The sequence below is a fragment of the Thermobia domestica genome, chromosome 9 (genome assembly GCF_964235325.1).
Source record: "Thermobia domestica chromosome 9, izTheDome1.hap1.1, whole genome shotgun sequence".
Lineage (NCBI taxonomy): Eukaryota > Metazoa > Arthropoda > Insecta > Zygentoma > Lepismatidae > Thermobia > Thermobia domestica.
Genome location: NC_137462.1, coordinates 218137721 through 218159834, shown reverse-complemented (window position 1 = coordinate 218159834; position 22114 = coordinate 218137721). Strand labels below are relative to the sequence as shown.

Here is a 22114-nt window from a genome sequence, read left to right as displayed (position 1 = left end):
TCTTCCAGATGACTGTCATCACATGCAGTACATGCATTGGTAGTACTTTGCAGGTTTCCATCAACTCTCTTGAACTTTCATTCTGATAATTTAAGACCATCTCCGCAACGAACGAAAGTACGCTGAAACATGCAAACAATGAGATGCTGGAAATCCTATATCTGTTTGACATGTGACATCTAAAATAATTACCACACACAATGTTTCTCTTGCTCAGTGTTCATTGGTACTATCTTATTTCGCAGTCATTTCATGTTTGGTAATTGGGTACTCTCGCAACAATGACCCACCGTTCATGTACCAAACATCGAAAGCTAAGAAACTGATAACATTATTGAATTAACAAGAAGAAAATGCAACATTACATATGTAAATATATATTAATAAACAAATATGTAATATATTTTTAAAGAAATTATTCTTAATTTTTACAGTCATCGCATTGGAAAATAGACCGCCGCCTACTGATTTACCGTAGATGAAGTTACACACCACTCACGGTACATTCAACAGGAAATTGTTATATTAGTACTATAATCACTCACAACATGACACTAATAGCGTCCTAGCGGTGAGCTGTGCATTGATTTATTTATCTCATTCCAGAAATTTTATTTATTTTTAAAGGCTCTTCGTAATAAAATACACTTAATTATCTACCTTTCTTTTTCATTTTTCTTGGCCTCAAGGATCCTTTTGTATATAAACACTATTACTAAACTAATAATGATTTTATGACTAAGGAAGCATACAGTACATATAACAACATGTAATGTAACTGAAATATGTAACTATTTGAAGGTTACAAAATTAAAACTTAAGTCTACAATGTTGTATCTTGTTATCCAGTAAGTATCTATTTTATCACGCTTTTTTCTTTATAAAACATCTTAAACTCATCTAAACCATTAGTAAATGGGCAGTAAACATATGCGGTAATATTTCTGTATTGTCATTCATTCAAATGACTGAAAATTAACTTAGATCGGTCTATCCATTTCGAAGGATGGACACAAGTAATTTGTGCACTGTTCCCTTGTGTTTCCATATTTACACGATTTTACACGCCCCCGTTGCCTGCTTAGGTTAAATTATACAATCATAAAGTGCACCAATGCACTAATCAGATAATGCACATTCATATCATAACCAAAGGCAAATATAGGGTAGGTCCCCTAATTCGATAGATACGGCCCAGTAGGTTACCTATTGCAAGAATACCGGTAATTACATATACAAGTTTTTTTGTATATATATATATATATATATATATATATATATATATATATATATATATATATATATATATATATATTCATTCACGTGATTGCAAAAATACATTTCATCGACTTAGTGAAAATAGATTACTGTAGAAAATATCAAACAATAGCAATAAACGTAGCTGCTTGAATTATTGTAATTTCATACAATGTCTCTTAAAAGAATTCAAATAACCTAAATATAATGCATAAGAAGTTAGTATGAAATATTTTTTCAAGTGACAATGCGCAATTTTTATAAAGACAATACAAATGGATTTTTAAAAATATTTATTCTTCGTTATGTAATTACAATTAATATAAAGAGTAAGAAAAATTTAAAGAATTATATGAAAAGATACTGTATATTACATGTAAATATTTTTCTTTTTCTTTTTTAAAAAAGAATATAACTTCGTAAGTAGTTTCTATAAAATCTCAATAATGACAATACACAACATATAATATAAGAAAAACTACAGTATTCAAAATAATTAAAAGCAGAAATGCTTGGCAGTGACATTCGTTGTCATTTCATTTGAATATTATCTACATTTCTCTTTCTCTAACCCTATTTTCCATTATCCATTTACTGCAAAATTGCATCATCAAAATTCACACTACAAGCAAATAAGAAAGGAAAGTGGTACAACACTTTCAAACTTGGAAAATTACGTAATAAATCACACAATTTATTTTAATTAAAGTTAACTGTATATCGTTGCAGTTTACAATTTGAAAAGATAGCTCAAAACAGCAATAACATTGAAATAATAATATATTTTTAAACAGAGTTGTGCATAAAAGTTTCCTCGTATCTCTTTAAATGAAAACCTCGAAGAATAATACGCAATCGCTTGTCAAATATATGTTTTTGTTGGTACATTTAAATTTTGAATTGAGAGTAAGAAATATGGTCAAAACTAATCAGTTTCACAAGTACAGCAAATAATAATTATGATATTAAAAATTTATTTCCAACATAAATATTTACATGAGCTTAAAAATTGTATCTCTTGTGCTTTGATATAGTTAAATATTAAAACACTTCGCACCGCTGAATAACCAAAATTGATCCAAATTCACTAATTGGTTAATTTCTCAAAGTAAAAAAAAACTAAACAACGCAAGTTTCTTCTTTTAGTATAGATATTGATATTCCCTACAAAGAAACATGTATATAAGTTACATTTAAATGCTTTTGGAATTACTTGGTAAACTGAGAGACCCTTCTTAAGGGTGAAAATAACTTACTTTCCGTTTTGTGGAGTATAAAACGGCATTGTATTAAACCTTATGCCTCAAAGAAAACGCAGAAAGAAACATATTGTCTTAAACTTTATTACTTAACTTAATTCTTAAATAATTTGAAAGTTGTTTTAAAGAAGAAACACGTTTGTTGAAAAATTAATTCTATGATTATAGGTAACTACGCCCTTCCCAATAAGTAGATAGAACATATACTGTATAAGTATTTTAACCAGCATTAAAGGGAAGCCCTGTCGCTGCAATCATAACTACCTATCCTCACTCATCCCTTTCATATCAGATATGAATTCCATCCCATTTCACTAATCGTGCCTTTTAAATAGACTGTAAGTAATCTGATCCTAAACGATCTTTGTTCCTTGTTTCGAAATCACGCTGGCTAAAATGCTCACCAATTATTCATTTAAGCATTAGAATAATTCTAAAGCCGGCTAGAAACAATAAGAATACAACTACTCAATATCTGCTTTCAGCTACCTCCAGGAATCAGTTATTTTTTCATTAGAATAAAAAAGAATATAAATAAAACATAATTCGCGAGTTAACTTCTTCCTCTAGTCAACAATTTACTATATATTGAAATAAATATATTTAAAGGGTAAGTACTGAATCAAAATCAGATTAAATAAGAAACATTATTTGAGAGCGACAGCAACTTAACAGTTCAGTAAGAGAATATTCATGAAAAAATCAATTCATTTAACCCTTTCACTGTGGAAGGCGACGAAAAGAAATTTCCCTAACCTGCGAATGTCGATTATAGTCGACGTGTTAAACTTTGTCTGTATCTTGGTTTTGTTTTAGTTAACTATAGTCGCCAAAGTTTTTCTGTGTGATTTCTATTGTTTATCGAAAACAATAGGACACAAAAAAATGAACGGTACAACTTCGGCGACTATTCTCGACAAAGCCAAGATACGGACAAACAAATTTTAACCTGTCGACTATAGTCGACATTCGCATGTTAAGGAAATTGTCTTTCTGTCGACAAAAGTCGACTTCCTCTGTGAAAGGGTTAAAAGTAAAGATAATATACAAAATTGCTGTATAAAGCTCAATTTTTCGCAAGCATAGCTACCTTCTTTCTCGTTACTATTTAATCCTTAAAAGCTTTAATTAAAAAGTCTTAATTTAAAATAATTTCTTGCATATTAGTTGCCCATGCAAAACAAATTTCATTTTGTACTAACAAGAAACCAAGACCTAATATTAGGTAATGATTTCCCAACAATAAAGTGTATGTTACCAATATGATAGCTTAGTATGACATTGAACTGAATTTGATAAAGCAGGTAGTCTTCGTTACCATAACATTTCTTACAACAGACTCCATAACTGTCTCTGGAGCTAAAGATTAAGCACGTAGTGAATTGCCAGCAAATATATTCTATTCAATCACTATTTTTTATAGCAAAGATTAGAAGCAGAGATCACCTGAGAATATGTGCTTCTAAAATTATGTCTCACTATACAATTTACCTATCTAGTAGATGATAAATTTCACTTTACTTTTGTGGCTTTCTAAAAGTATGTTTGTCGTGCTAAATAAGAAAATTTAGTATCAAATCAATGTACATTGTTCTGATTTATGTTATATCTCTAATTAACTTAATGCGTATATACATATTCTCACATTAAAAGAATACATATTCGTATGGAAGGTGATGATTATGTGATTTTCAAGACGTGAAGATTGGCAGAAAAATATCTCACGGTAATATTTCTGTAAGTTTGAATAGAACATCGCCCCTTGTTTAACAGTTACATTTTATTATTGGAGAAAATTCTAGAAAATATTTACACGAAACTAGAATTGTAACTTTTTAATAAGATAGTTTTTACACTTCCATATACATAAATGTTTTAGTCTAATTATCATTTATGCCTAACAGTAATAAAAAGTATCGTTTACTGGGTTTCTACCGTTTTAGTTATCCTGATTAAACATTAATGTTGGCTGAATTACACGAAATACCTATAATTTCATGTTTCAACCTTTTAACTTAACAATACACAAATAACTAAACATTTTAACTTAGAGTTTGAAGTCTAAAATTAAGTTGCTCCATATTAAATGTTTGTTCCAATGCAAATTCATCCCTTATCGAACACGAATGGAGTGGTGAACGTTAAAAATAATGTGTTTTGTTAATACTGTATTTGTTTTACTTTTATAGTATTATTTTGCTTCCGCTAATCAACTAACTTTTCTGTTTCTTCCTGTTACACGTGGTTATGATTCAGTTCTTTCAGGTGGTGTTTAGATTTCTTCAACTTATGCTTGAGTTTATCCTCTCGCTTATGACTTAATTCATATTGATGTCTTATAATATCATCATCGTCGTGATCGTTGTCGTCGTCATCATCATCATCATCATCGTCGTCATCAAGATCTGGATCTTCAAATTTGTCTTCACAAACAGAGGAAGTGCATACCCAATTACCGCATGCACAAATGCTAAAATAAATAGAAGCAAATATGTTAATAAGAAACTATACAGAATATATAAACTCTACATACAGATTTGCAGAACAGATGCAGAAACTGTACATACAGAATATTTATAGCATCAGTAGAATTAAAAAGCAATGCAGTAAAACACGAAATGACTTTTCGATTTAATATATTTTTCACGGGCGAAGAAGAGCTAATAGTAAATGAGTTCGGAATTAACCATGCCACCCCTGATTAAATTCTTTATTTCGATAAACTTATTTTATTTATGTTTTCTGTCGCAACTACGGCTTGAATGGTAGCGATCACCGATACGAATTAATGTAGCATGTAAAAATGCAAACGATAAATAGTAAGTTACTATATACTTCCTTCAAATGCCTCAACAGTGATTATTTATTCTCCCTCAAAGCATAAGAATTTAAATTAGGACGGATACATTTACCTCTATGATTGATTGCAGTGCCCTAAGAATCCTTTCCGTTCAGACTCAAAGAAGAAATAAAAATAGATAAAGCAATGCTTTTATCAGTCAACCTCACAGTTATATTGAATCATAGCTCGTAATATATCCTGGTGCTTATGATTATTGGAAAAACAACTTCATTACTATTGTTTTCCCAACTCTCATTTCAAACTGAAAATAAATTGACAAATAATCATGTAATTCGGTTGCTGCAGATATTAATATATTGTTACGCTCAACAATATATTAATTGAAAAAGTACATAATAGTTGTATCATTGCTTAAAAGTCTGTAAGCATTATTAGCAGAAGGTGAAGCGGTTAACCAGTAATGAAGACTAAGGAGTAAGGTTTGAAGATTTTCTTGAGGAAGGGCTTCGATGAATAATATTTGGATTAGTCATTTACAATGACAGGAATAGCAAGAAACGTCATTCTTCAATCAACGTAATGTTTTGTACGATAGAAATTAAGCTTATGATGTGCTACATTAGTAACAAAATATTTGAAAATTAAACTGTGTTGTAAATACCTGTACTTCACAATGTTGGTCAAGAATATGAACTAGTTATTATGAAAAGAGAAATTTATTATATTTAAGCCATACGAGTACTTCCTTTGTTTTAGGCAAGGCTGATGGTATGAAAGATTGCAATATTTACTTTTTCGGTAGGAGCCTGTTGTAATTACATATAACAAAATTCACCCTAGCGTATTTTCATAGTTTCATGACAATATTTGATTGCATATGATTAAAGAATCGGACACCAATTTAAGGTACACTCCAATAAAGCATTACGTGAATTTAAAAGTACAATATACATATCTAATAGTTTCTAAAACATAATATTCTTCCATTTTCAGAACAACAGATGATTAGGACAGAGTAATAGTATCTAAATATCCCGAAAATGCTCTTGATTTGACTAATGGACTTCATAGTTGTATTCCTAAAGTTAGTGTATCTCTGTATTTGTGGCATGATTTAAAAATAACTTAGGAAAAATGAAATTATTTTTAGAGAATACAAGACATATTTGTAAACTAAAGGATCAACTTCCCAATTAAAACTGTTATAACTATCAACATAGAACATAATTTAAAACAAGTGTAAATCTAAAATGCATTTACAAACGTCATCAATTCTCCTAGTCAATGTATTTATATCAACATAGTTTTGTTATGCGATATAACATTTTGTTGTGTATATGTATTCTTTCTTTTCATAAAAATTATAGTGCTTTCTATATTTATTTCAGAATATGATTATAAATCGCTACATTACTAAAATATTAGTCATCACGAGGAGGAAGACGGAAGTAACTTATGCACACCCACATGAGCTGAAACATAAGAAGTGGAAAAACATTCAATGAATTTATTCAAGTTTAACATATTTAAACACAATGTTTCTTGTGTGCTTCTATTTGCTATGAAAAAATTACTTAATTTGGAAGTAAACTAAGCTCTCTTTTTGTCCCTATGTGACACATCCTTTTAAAACGCTTATCAGTACACATCACAGTTTATTTATTTTTCAAGATTATTTGCAATATTAATTTCTTTGAAAATTAATAAGGAAATTCAGCAATCACCATCATTAAAACGTTTTCCCTAAAACTATATTTCTCGAGCTGATATTTGAGAAACCTTAAACTGATTTAATTCAATCAAAGTTTATTCGATTCCTATATAAACTTGTATAATTCCTGTTATCCATATTAGAAATGGAACGACTCATTATTTTTTTTTAAAAAAAATTGTTTTCATATTATTTTTATTAGTGATACTAGTAGTACTCTAGGATGTATTATTGCCAGGAGGTCTTTCAAAATTCGCAGGTAGCCATACAACAAATCGTAAGTTGGCAAAAATGTGAAATGAAATAATAGCCACCTCATAACAACATATATCATGACTGAAAAAATAGTAAAATAAGTCAAAATGAAATAAGGGCAATGTTGAGATTCAAAACGGAGTCACAGGCAGGTAAGGTAGGCGAGGAAAAGCAGTGAATTACACATTAGTAGTATTTTTTTTTAAAAATATTTTGATTAATTAAAGTAGTTTTATATATATTGATCAGAACGATTCTTCTAACTTCTCTTATCAGATGGATTACGATCTATCTATCTAATCTATATTATATATATTTTTAAAGTAACTGTAATTAGTTTATAAATAAAACAAATATTATTTCCCTTTTACTTGAATCATTAAACCTGAACTGAACTAAATTAAAGAGGTGAAAGTTTACATTAAATTAAAAATGACTGAAAATGGGAAAATCGTTTAATTATATTCTCAGATAATGTGTCATCAGTGATGTAAATTTTCCGGAAAATTATCCAGAAAACTTTCTACAAAATTTTCCGATTCATAAAAACATACTCCACTTATTCCTACATCTTTGTTTAGTCGTAAAATTTATTTGTAATAAATATTTTCTGAAAAAAGTTTCATGAAGTGAACATCTAACGATTCTTCATTTCTGCAAAACTCTTTCAAAAACGTTACTGTATTTTTCCCTCAAAATTCACCTTTGATTTCACAAAATCATATTTCGTTAATTTAATACGCCTAAGACAATGTTTTCTCACAGCTTTAAACACAAAAAATGAAAGCATTTCTTCCTATTTTCTATTACAAAAATAATCTTCATAAGGAACTGGAATTTTTATGTAGTTATTTCATTATATGGGTAGGCGTATATGTGAAGAAATAGTGGTTATTTTTGTTTTTGAAATAACTGATAAATTCACAAAAGTTTCTTTTTGTTTCCTTAATACATTTTAAATAATGGGATAAGATACTTGTACTCTACGATCTCGATTTATGTTTCCTGCATTTTACACACACACACACACACACACACACACACACACACACACACACACACACACACACAGGAAAAGAGAGAGAGAGAGAGAAACACTATGTAAGTTTTTACTTGCCAACTCGAAATATTAATAAATTTTCTGGTTTCCGAAAGTTAACTGGAAAATTATAATTTGTTGCTGTCTAACTTTCCCCTACAGGAATTCAATTTTATAGCTCAATGTGCAGTTAAATATAGTGGAAAATTTCCACCTAACATCACTATACATAATATTCAAAATTGTTAGGGTTATGAAAAGTTTTTTCACTTGTTTCTATATCATAATGAAAATTTTCCGATCCATGAAAATTCCTTTCACTTATTTCTGCAGAGATATAAAGCTTTCCTATTCATAAAAAGTCGTTTTACTTCTTGCCTCAAAATGATGAAAATTTTCCTACTTATAAAAAGTTTTTCAATTTTTCCATACACGACATAAAATTTTTCGTTGCATGAAAAATTGTTTCACTTGTTCTACATAGTACCGGAAATTTTCTGAGCCATGAAAATTTTCAGATTCTTTAAACGATCTTCAACTTTTTAACATTTCTATGCATGAAGTCCATCAATTTTATGATTAATAAGGAACTGATACTTGATCACTGATATTTGTTTAGAACGGAAAATTTTCCGGAAAAATATAGGGGAAAATTTTCTGAAATGGGAATTCCCGAAAATTTTCTCACATCACTATGTGCCATATCACTCCTTAATGCTATACATACCAATCATTACAGTCCACAATGGTTTCAGCTCCATCCTGATAATATTTGCCCTCTAGAGAACAAGCTAGAAGAATGAAAAAAAGGTTTATATTACTTATTAATTTACTCTTAAAACTCTTAAAATATAAATAAAAGTTATATTCATCCAGCAAAATATTTAATATAAAGTTGACCTATTCGTCTCCTTTAGCCTACAGCATAACCGTATAACCATGGGACATAGAATTAGAAAGTTAGTTTCATGTCATTTCTGATCCACATTTCATTTTATATATCTATATGTGTTTGGGATGGTCATGTTATGAAAACAGAATGAGAAACAGTAATGCATTTTATGAAATTCAATAAATTTACGACGAACGTCCATCACCTCGCTAAATAATATTTATTCGAAATGTTACAAGGAAGAATCGTGCAAAGTTCCTACAAGTACACAGTTTTTCTACCCAAATGCCAATCTCAGTGCAAATTGGATAACAGAAGAATGCATATAATGGAAGTTCTTCAACTAGAATGCTAATGCTCTTAAGCAATGGAGTTTTCTTCAACAAAAGTACATTGAATTTAGTTCTCAGTGCTAGAGTTTTCTGAAGGTGCCAGAAATAAAGAACTCACATCAACATGTACATATATTGAAATCCAATCTTTTCTCTAGGTGCTACTACACTAAGCTTTAATGAAGATTAGCGTTCTAGTTTCGTAATCGGGAGGCCTTTAAGGATAGGACCTGATTGAGTTCCGCCTGAACATTCGGTTCCGGTTGGCCAAGAGGAAATAAATGACTTCTTCCACCATACGTGGCGAAGGTCGGACACGTCATATTCATCCTCTACATTTGTATCGATTATCATCCCGTTTTTATTTTTGTCGTATTTCATTTTCCAGTATATTCTTTGTTAGCGCATGGTCCTCATTCCCTAGTAGTTTGCGTGTATGCAACTCAAAAGTTGCGTTTAATTTGTGGTAATTAGCATAGTAGTCACTGCCTTTTACAGTTTACGGAAATGAACTTTTGAAACTGTACTCAAAATCTGAGATATATATTCTTTCGTGGCTATATGTTAACGTACACGCTGGAGATGCGCCCTTAGTGAGCAGACATGTTAGTGAAGGTGAGTAAGCGCATAATTGAAGATTTACTTCAGCATTTGCTAATACGACTGATTCTCCATGTCATTGTCTGTCTGTGTCTGTATAAGCATTTCAACTGGAGCGGGCTTTTTCAAGTTAACCTTTCATTTTTTCATCTTTCTTTTCGCTGCACAGTTTGCTGTCCACACCAATAATGTTGTCTGGAAAATATCAATGTAATGTTTATACTTTGTTTGAATAACATAGCACATAATGAATCAACTCATCTGTAACTTAACTTAACAGTAAAGTAATTGTAAGTGTTGACTTCCTGAGCTCCGTCACGGAATCAATATTTGGAAAAAAAAAAAAAAAAAAAGATCCCAGCTTTAGCGGGAGTAGAAGCGCAAGCTCGAAATTTGAACTGAGATTTTTTAAATATTTGGCCTTCGATTTGACCTTGATGCAAGAAATCGGGACCAGCAACAATCATTTCTCACATGATAGGCTAATACCTAGATTTTTAAGTAAGTCCGGTTTAACTGTACTGATAATTTTAGTGGTATTCATAATGCTGAAGTAGGTTTTCTTTTGCAAACTGTGTGTAATAACGCGAAGTGGAAGATTTCAATATGAGTGGAAAAATTAACATATGCTTCTAATCATGGCTATCGCTCGGGCTGAATTATTAAGTAAATAAACCTTAGAGAGCTACGGGCACAGGAGTGACTACAACATTTAAAGACGTTCAGAAATGTTAGGTGTGCTGTGTGCATATCAGGCAATATATACGTACATAGTTATTGTCTAGATTTATTGAATTTATAAATCTCTTATTTATTACAGATGTCATATATATATATATATATATATATATATATATATATATATATATATATATATATATATATGTACCGGTATATACGGGGGGATAAGGCATTATTGTCTCATTTTGAATTATTGCATTTCAAACTTTACATCCTGTTAGCCAAATTTTATCACCCCCAATATAGATTATCTAATTCGCACACTGAATAGCACTATTAAATTAGTGAAATTAAAGAAAATTTAAATTTCTTTGTTTAGTTCCATCTTTTTATGAATGTTTCCCAATCGAAAAGACTATTAGGAAGACCTAGGCGCAAATGAGAGGACAATATTAAGATGGATCTCGCAAAAATAAGAACACAAAAGTTGGAACTAGATTCTGTTGGTTAAGCACAACAGTAAATGGAGAGCATTTGTGAGTGCGGTATTGAACTTCAATTTCCAATCCATATTTTATATATTTGGTCTAGGAATTAATTCGTGCGGTTTTACAAAAGATGGCGTAACTAGCTTATTGTCCCATAGTTTCGTTGATCCAAACATGCGTTGAAAACTACTGTCATTGAGCATCTTGTTTAGTATATGTCAGTTGCTTGAAGCGGAAACAACAACATTTTTTCTTCAACTGAAAATGGCGCATTTTGTGCCTGATAAAGTGTTTTTGCGGGGAGTTATTCTTCATTGCTTTAACATGAAGAAAAGTGCTACCGCAAGTCATCATATTTTAGTGGAAGTGTTTGGTGACCATGCTCTAGCTGAGCGAACGTGTCAGAAGTGGTTTGCACGGTTTAAAGGTGGTGATTTCAGCTTGGAAGACCAAAAGCAATTTGGACAGCCAAAAGAATTTGAAGATGAAAAATTGAGAGCATTGCTTGATCAGGATTCGTGTCAAACGCAGGACGAACTTGCAGAAGCATTTGGAGTTGAGCAAACAACAGTTTCCAAACGTCTCAAAGCCATAGGAATGATTCAAAAGATGTCTTATTGGGTTTCACATGAACTGAAAAGAAAGACGTTGAAAGAAAAACCGTTTGCGAATTGCTGCTTCAAAGACAGAAAAGGAAGGGATTTTTGCATCGAATTGTAACTGGTGATGAGAAGTGGATTCATTACGAGAATCCTAAACGAAAAAAGGCCTGGGTGAAGCAAGGTGAACCAGGTCCTTCACAACCGAAACGAGATATGCATTGTGCAGAGGTTATGCTGTATATATGGTGGGATTTGAAACGTGTGGTGTACTATGAACTTCTGAAACTTGGTGAAACTATTAATGGACACCGCTATCGACAACAATTAATGCGTTTGAAGCAAGCTCTGGCCTGAAAACGACCAGAATGGAATAACAGGCATAATAAACTTATTTATCAAGATGATAACGCTCGACCACATGTCGCAAAACCGGTCAAAACCTATTTGGAAAATGTCGGATGGAAAGTGTTACTCCACCCGCGATATTCACCAGACACTGCTCCGTCTGACTACTACTTGATCGATTGCATGAATAACGATTTGATTGGACAGCGGTTCACTTCTTCAGAAAATATCGAAAAATGGATCTTTGATTAGATTGCGTCAAAAGATGAGGAATTCTTTCGACACGGAATCCGTAAATTGCCTGAAAGATGGGAGAAAGTAGTGGCTAGCGATGGACAATATTTTTGTTAACGTATTCATTTACTTTGTTTTTGAAATAAAGCTTCAATTTGTATTAAAAACCGCACGAATTAATTCCTAGACCAAATATATATATATATATATATATATATATATATTAAGACTTTTGCCGTACTTTTTCCGTACTTTTAACGACTTATTATTGTAGATTTGTAAGCTTACTTGAACTAGTTTATAACACTAGCATCTACTTTATCTATGATTTGTCTATTTATCTAGCTTTACTAATAGACAACTTTTCTATTTTTCTTCTTTTCGCTTTTGTTTTCTATAGCTTGAAGCTACTGATTTCACTAATATTCTGATGTTATTTAACTTAGCTATTATTTATTTACATGTTTTTATCTATGCTTGTCTATGATGATCTATTATCTATGCTTATTTTCTATTGCTTCTTTTCTACCAAAAACAAAGAGTTTTGTCGTACTAGCTCTATGTAGCCATTTTCATTTCTCATTCTACGATTTAATCGTTTTCACCGACTCAACTAGACCAATCCTAGTTTTATCTAGGATGACAACCAAAAGACTTTTCAACTCACAACTACCTCATGCTGTAGGTAAGTATGTCTACATATTACCAATTGTTTTAAATGTTAATTCGATATTCCTTTTCAGGTTTTATTGCAACTTAGATATTTTTTTTTTAAAATAAACTCCATTCTTCTCCATATCCATAAATGTAAAACTATGTTATACTATTATTACTTACTTATATATACTATAACTATTATTCATTACCTTACTTATACTATTAATTATTTACATATAAAATAAACACGAGTATATAGGAATATATATAATTCTACTAGCCTATTCTATTTACTGTATTCAAAACCTGTCTAACGATTAAATTTCCAGTGGGAAGTCCGCATTTCCTCAGACTCCTAGGTGAGGCTTTTGTTGTTAAACTGCCGCCTGACTGGCAGTTGCATCGATAGACCCATTTTGTCTACAGTAATTTTTAGTCCCTAACTAAATAAAATAGCGTATATACAATTGTCGTAAATCATGAAAACTCTTGACCAGATTTAGTCCTCGCTTTTAATTAACCTGGTAATTTAATTAAAATGAACTCTAAATCAACAATGTTCAAAAATTCAATATTCTTGCAATGAATGCAATATGTAATAGAATTTTAATTTAATTCATAATCATGAAATTTCAAATGTCAAAACCGTGTTTTTACCCAAATTTCGCGGTTGATAACCATTCAAACCAAAATCTAGGATTTCGTCAAAATCATTGGAAGTTTTATACGTCTATATCTGTATTAATATAAATGTCTTAATCCAGTAAATTATTCTTATGTAACATATCTCATAAATCATTAACTATTTTCTTCTTAGTCTTATAATAACAATAATAATGCCAAATGGCCCATCTTCGATATGGTAATCCTTGTCTTCTTTACGAATAGACTTTTAACTTTAACCACATCTAATATTGTTCCTACTTTTAGGGATAATCTTTCGACCAGTTTTCTCACTGTCTTTTCTTACCCTACATTTATTCTTATTTCTGAGTATCTCTGACTCATTATTCTATATTTCTATACTTCTACATTTCTTGTAGCTACTATAATTATATATCTATATATTCTTCATTATCTCTATTATCTTTCATAATATTCTTATATTTCTCATATATCAGTATATTCTTATTAGTCATTAATCAAGTAAACATTCGTCTATTCAAGTAATCCTTAGTCTTATCCTTGTATCTATTAATGTCTCATTATTTTCTATTTAATATCTATTCTCTATTTCTATTTATAACTTTATCTATCTATCAGCTGTAATGATCTCTCTTATCTATTCCTTATTCCGAGAACCTTTCGTTGGAATGTCAATCTAAGATCTACATGTTACTTTCAATTTCACTTCCTTTACATTATTCCAACTGTCCTAATGTCTCATACTTGTATTCTAGAATAGTCTAATCTGATCTAACATATTCAATATATCTCTCTATATTCTATATTCACTTCTGTTCTTCTAGTTCTCAAATCATGTCGTCTAAACAATATATTTAACTTTTTTATTATTATTATTTTTCCTATAACTCTATGTCTATATTTAAATTATCTATCCATACTCCTAGTATTACTAAAATATAATCACTTATTCCTACTCAATAATATATTCTTCAAATAATTAATCCCGTAACCTGATATCTTATATTTACAAAACTTAACACTATGTTCAACTTAAATACATACTAATAATTAACCTACTATAATATAGAATATAATATCTTTAACCTAGTCTTAACCTACAATCATTTAACCTACACCATGTTGTCCACTAGCAAAATAGAAATTTATTTCTTTCTACAAATAAACCAGCAAATGCTGCTAGGTCTAGGAACATACTTTCGTTAGCTACAACGATTTTTGACTTTTTCTCGTAACACTTAAATGTTTCGACCAAATCCGCGATTTGAATGGCTGTCGAACACTCAAAATTGTATCTAAACCTCTCGAGCCAACTGTCAACTCTCAGTTGGTCAACACACTCCCTAAATATAGCACAAATTTCATAATTCGGATCTGTAAACGTGAGTGCAAAAAATGTTGCTGTTCTCAAACTTAGAGAAGTCTCAACTACTCTTGACACTGTAGCCAAAAAGTGTCGTCTAAATCCTAGGTCAATAAGATCACTTAAATTAAAATTCTTTTGTTTAAATCGAACCATAAACCAACGCTGCCTTTTCCAAGTTTGAACATTGTCTTTAAATATTTCCTCTTTATTTTCACCGTATGTTGGACCATACTCAGTGAAACTTCTTAACACCCCTAAATCCAATTTATAAAACTTTGATGATGAAAACATTGTTGCGGGAGTTCCATCATCCTGTAGCACAGGATAATGTTCCCTATGGTTATTCACTAGCGATAACATATTGCTTATTTACTACTACTTCTTAAGTACTACCTAACAATTAATGCGGGTGGGTGGTGCGGGTTAATGTATTACTTATTCTACTTGAGCCAATTACTTTTAGCTCTGTTCGGGAATCGAACCAAAATATCTCCACCATAAAACTGCCCTGGAATCGTTACAACAATCCGCATCTCTACCATAACAATGGTGAGAGTTACTCCTAGTACTTTTCGGGAATCGAACCGCTACAAAACCAGCATCTCCGCCATAACAACCTTCCACCGTCGTGCCTATATAGCATGGGGATGAAATGTAAAATGACGGTCGAAGATCGCTGCTACTCACCATCTAGAATGAGTAGGTACAGGATGACGGAAAGAAACCACATTAATTGACTTTGAACTAAAACTTTGTATTTTCATTAAGCTTGTGTATTGTTGTGATTGATCGTCGACTGAATATAATCGCAAGATCACATATCTTTAAGCAGCTAGGAAGTTAACCACGATGAACTCAAACATAGCTGAGATACACGTACCTTTATACAGCTGATGACTGGAACTGCTACCGATGTTCCGGACGATCTCTATATTGCTGCCAATAGTCTAGAATGGTTGACTATTGTGTACCATTATCCACTATAATGGTCTGCTGAACTATTAGATCTCCTGATCTAATACTGGACGTAGAATCACAGAGAAGTGACTACTGTGACATGAACAACTATGTTACTACTCGACGTACGATGATCTCTTAGACTGAACTCTGAGACAAATGCTCGAAGATTACTCCTCAGAGACTGATCCTTGAGACTGCCCCCAATCTCTAAAAACTATAAGGTTTTATACGAAGATTCCAGACATCTTGGAATTCATTCTCGTCGACTTTCTGTATATCTCAGCTATTGGTAAAACGTTGGTTTCACCCGAATTACATCGTGATCAAATTCTCAGACTTACAAATTTCTGCGAACTCAACGATTATATCACAGTCAAAGTGTGTCAATGTTACAATGTGACAATCTGATGACAATTCAAAACATTACAAATACAAATTACAATATCTTACAAATTGACAACCAAGCGTCTAGCCGTAGAACATTCATTACATACACACAACATTGATGTCAACACATAAACACACACACGTGTTTACATTACGTGATAACACTTAATTTCTTAACATTCAATTTTATTAAATATACTTTCCTTTACCAAAATAATATCTTTTTGAATAAAATCAATGACATGCCTCAACAATATATATATATATATATATATATATATATATATATATATAAGGCGCGGATCCAGGGGGCTATAGGGGCTATAGCCCCCCTTGACGCTCAGGTATACACTGGATAAAATAGGCTTCAATCCTGTTTTACACTGGATAAAGCTGCAAACTATGGTCTAGCCCCTCCCTTAATCATATCCTGGATCCACCACTGTATATATATTGTAAGGATCCCCACATCCTAACAGAAGCACATGTCAATACAACACGTGTTATTGATTAAAACAATGAAGCAGACGAGAAGTCAACACGGAAGACACCGGAAGAAGCCGAAAGGAGACAGACCTCACGAAAGGACCCGAAGAGGACACATAAAAGCGCAACCACGGAGGGACCTGGTATCAGTCGACCGACAGATTTATATTTTAATTCTAATTCGTGTAGTTAGTAATACCTATTTAATAAAACTTACGCTTTTTTCATGTAGATTACAGAATGTTAATGTATGTGTGTAGAGGGGGGGATAGAATTATGTAGAAGCAAAATACTTAAACATTCAAGAGCAGATATGATGAATTGCTGATGTTACTATTTGATGAACTATAATATGGTTGGTTCGGGCCCCCCCTAACTTCTACCGGGCCCCCTCTACATTTTTGGGCTGGCTACGGGCCTGCACCAGACATCAAACACTGTCGTGTATGGTTGCATATCACGCAAGAATAATAGTAATTGTTCGGCGGAAATTAAAAATAATACTGAATATTTTACACCGTATTATAGTTGGGATTGCATACAATTCAGTTTTATTTTCATTTGAATAATCCTCACGATAACCAGGCGACATATTATATATATATATATATATATATATATATATATATATATATATATATATATATCCAAAGTGACTGGTAATTCGATGCATTCCTTGCAAGGGGACAAGTACTTTGGAACATTTTCATCTATATGAACCGGGGGTCGCAAATTAATAATTTTTGAGTAATTTGCAAATATGTGATTTCTTATAAATTTGCCGGCTAACGAGAGGTGCGAGAGAAGATTTCACCCTGACCCATTTCCACATATTGTAGAACAATGAAATTTAACATGTGTGCTCCTGCCTACCTGTATAGGTCATGTGATAATGTACAGCTCGTAACTCTCCACAGTTGCTGTGTTATAGATCCGAACGTGAAGTAAGATGTAGTGGTCCAAAATCCATTACTGCACCTCAGAAAGCAGTGTGGCAACATCCCATAGGTAATTGCCCCTAGGAAATGTCTGCATGTTCGGGAAGAGGTGGAACGAACATGGTGTATGGTCAAAAGAAATCGCGAACTATGACTGAATTCATACGCGGGGTCGTGCATCTGTCTGCAATATTCGAGCAGTGAACGGGTGCGTTGTTTTCCAGGAGACGGACACCTTTTGTCAGCATGCCACGATCTGATTCTATTTTTCACGAGCTTTTTTTTGATAGTGTTACAGTGCTAAATGTGTTATTTTGTTATGACTTTTCAAGGTTTACATTTTCACCTTTGTAATGCTTATAACACTAGGTTGTCATTGTAGCAATTGGTACGGCAATGGTCGTAACTTTGTTTTAAGTTATTAAAGCGATGTATTCGATTGCTATTTCTTTTTTCAGGCTGATCCCTGCCATTACAATGTCCGCGGAAGAATATAACATAAATGCATGATCAAAAGTAACAAAGTGATTGTGGACATCCAAATAAGTAAAAATGCTTCTGTAAACATGGGATCGATGCCGCTTCGTTTCCGAGATATAGGGTGTTCAAATGTCGAGTCCTTCCAATGGCTCACTATGGGAAAGTGAATGGAAATGTTCAATATTAAAGGAATAATACAATCAAGTGGAATTATGCCTGTGCAAATACATTTACACTAACATAGAGAATGAAACTAATCAACATCTGAGGTTATTGGGCTGTCAGTGTTGCCAACCTGGTGTTACGGTTTCAAATAACACTAGACGTCCACACGTTAGCATATGATTGCTGATATCAAAACGTACCTAAACATGGGGCAGATTCCGCTTCATTTTCGAAAGACTAGGCGTCCAAGTATGAAGTCAATTAAAGCCTCACAATAGGTAACAACGGTTCACAGATCACAACTCTTGCATGAAAGTGTTATTGTGTTGTTACAAATGAATGAACATGAGAATAACTTACGTAATGTATGAAGCCTCAAAGTAATTAAATGTTAAAAACCACAAAGTAATGTTATTGTTTTTGTTTACTAATCATCTAACTTTTGTTTGCTAATCTAACTTTTGTTTATTAATCATAGACTTGTGTACAACATTACAATGTACGCCAATAGGAAGTTCGCAGATATGTACTTCATCTATAGAGTGGCAAATAGGAATAGCAGAAGAGCTCAGCTTCTGTATCGTGAGACACATCTCAACCGTTACTGTCCAGATAGAACAGTAGCGTAGCTAGAATATTTTTCAGGGGACAATGAAGGGCCCAAGAAAATTTTGAGGGGGCTATCTCCAATGAATGAATATATATATATATATATATATATATATATATATATATATATATATATATATATATATATATATATATATATATATGTGTGTGTGTGTGTGTGTGTGTGTGTGTGTGTGTGTGTGTGTGGATGTGTGGGTGAAAATGTAAGAATTTACTACTTCAAACAACTAGGATACATTAATACAATTGATTTCTTATATAAGTAAGTAGTTATTTAATCACTGTCTTTAAAATATGTGTGGCTGGCTGATTTAAGTGGAAGCAGAAAAATGCACATTTACAGGTAAAGAAAATAACTTATGGGTTCATGTCTCTACTTAACAGAGGATCTTTCTATTCTTGTGGGCAGCAGCAAATTTACCAACAACTTTTCAAGATCTAGCGATTTAGCAATTTTATTCAATATAAAGTAATCCTAAGTTTTCCAACCTGTCATCGGTCATTGAATTGCCTATATGTCTTTTCAAACATGATAATGATCTTTCACATGCAGCACTAGAAACTGGTACCAGTCACAGAGATAATATTTAGCTTGTAGGTTTCTAGGAATGCGTTTTTGTAGACACAAAAAGATCAATGAAATTCATCAAGAAATCAACTTTGCTTTTCTCTCGTCTTCATACAACTTTGTAATTGTGTTTGGGAGGATTTTGAGTTCACGTTTGAATATTTCTAGATCACTTCCATAATACTGGCGCATACGCTCCACAATGTTGTAATTTAGAAAGTTTTCATTGTTTGGATGTAGAATAGTGATTGATCTGATTTTGCTACATGATACAAAGCGTCTTTCCGTCTCAGTGACTGCCTTATCAATAGTAGGCAGAAAAATGTCTCTTAGTGTATTATTTTTAGAAAATTCGTTTTCTGCCTCCAATGAAAGAAGAGATTCATCCAAAATGAATTTATGATATTTCGATGGAGAATGTCTAGTTCGTTTTCACGAGGAACCTCTATAGTCTATCTGTTTCTGGCTCTGGAATTTCAAGACCATTTTCTTTGCATATCTCCAAACATTCTTGATAAATTTGTTCGAATTTTGTTCGTTGAGAATCATATTCTCCAGACCTCATCTTCGACAGCGTTTGAACTAGTGAATCTACAAGAATCAAGCCTTCCGACATGTCTTCATCTACTTGAGATAAGGCGAATCTCAAAGTTACAGCATGGCAGCAGTGATCTCAAATTTTACCAGCCCGAAAACATTAAATCTTGTACAGATTACACTAATTTGCCGGATATAATGATGGAAGTAAATAAATATCACAAGTTTCAGATTTGGTTTAATACCGCGTAATAATATAAATAGTTGTTTGGTAGATAAACTGTATTATTAATAATAATACCAAGTAAAGAGTGATGTACAAGGACAAAAGTGCTTACGAGACACACGTCGCACAGAAACATGAACTAAACTCTAACAGGACACTGATTTTCCAGCCCACTTTAAATTATAAGCCTTGCTCTTGGAGCTTAAGTTTCACTTTAAAGTAAACTGTCAATAATTGTCGTGTATTCTTAATATTTCAGAAAAATGTCCCGATTTCACGCTCTAAAAATATGGTAGCCTAATCATTGTCGAAACTATATATTTGGTGCCGAGGGCAAATTTTGCGATTGGTATCCCCTTCAGCTGCATCTACACCAATAAACACACAGATTAGTTTGCTGGCGTCCGGGGCAACTGCCCGGTTTCAGCATCTTGTTTTGATCTGGCCGTAGTTCAATTATTTTTGGTTACTTTTACCCTTGAGCTCTAAAACTGAGTAATGAATGTGCCTTTACTTTATTAAAATGATGAAGTGAACACTTTGAAGCAAAAAAAGCAAATGTGTTTTTCTTTCCCTAATATCAAACAGTGTTAGAACAGATATTTCAATCGGGACTCCTTACAGCAAAAGAAGTATACGTGGCCTTTTTCTTTCTTTCGTTTGTTTACCTTCACTAGTTTTTAGAATTTGACGTGAATTCAAATACACAAACACTTCACACTCACACCGAATGACCAGAGCTCAGACGTACATCACCAGCTTAAGATTCGGAAGATGATGTGATCGATCCCTCGTAGATAAATATTTCGACTGAGAAAATTACCAAGATTCTTCCTCGGTGTCACTAGGGAAATTTTTATGGTCCTATTGACTCATTTCCCTTATTTCTATCCTCTGAGTCTCGGATTGTTTCAAAGCCTTAAAATAAATTCAAATGTAGTTTAAATAACGCTACTATCCTGTAGTCGATGCTAAATTAATATTGTTAAGTTTTGAGATTAGATTCGAAGGAGGGACATTAATTAGTATATCCTATTGAAAATTCATATCACCACTGATTTACTGTTCTGTATAATTCCTACAATGTGATTTTCTCAGAAATACTTAATGATTAATTTTCTCAGAAATGCATACTTTGACGAAGAACAAATATAAATCTGTGATAAAAATGGGTATTCACTGACTGAACTTACTGAATGGAATATCTGTGGACCAGTCCCACAAACTCCTTATATATCTCTAATTACTAAACATCAGATAACAGGATGATACAAAATGGTCATGGGAGTAACTACCACTTTTACACAAAATAGCATTACTGCCGCGACCAAGTTGTATCATCTCGGTATCTTACCTGATGGTTAGTAATAAGGAGATTGTAGTACTGGCTCTGTGATAAATTTCGGAATTTCTCTAGTAGTAGTAGTTTTGGGATTAACCTACAGTTAAAATCGTTTAGAAGAAAATACTTCTGAACGATTTATTTATAAAGAATCACTGATTTTTGTTAGCCTTATTTTCCTAGACTTTAGTTAGTAGTATAGGTCCACCAAGCGCTGACTCCGTTTTCC

General features: G+C 32.3%; 1 protein-coding gene across 1 annotated transcript in view; it reads right to left on the bottom strand.

Annotated features, from left to right (window-relative positions):
* Window positions 1–1535: 1535 nt before the first annotated feature.
* Window positions 1536–22114, bottom strand: part of LOC145660601 (follistatin-related protein 1-like) — a 186922-nt gene continuing 166343 nt past the window's right edge. The window contains exons 6-7 of the mRNA XM_081725862.1: window positions 9052–9115; window positions 1536–4986 (exon numbers count right to left, since the gene is read on the bottom strand). Coding sequence (XP_081581988.1) covers window positions 4752–4986; window positions 9052–9115 — 299 coding nt within the window. The 3' untranslated portion in view covers window positions 1536–4751. The remainder of the gene's footprint in view (window positions 4987–9051; window positions 9116–22114) is intronic.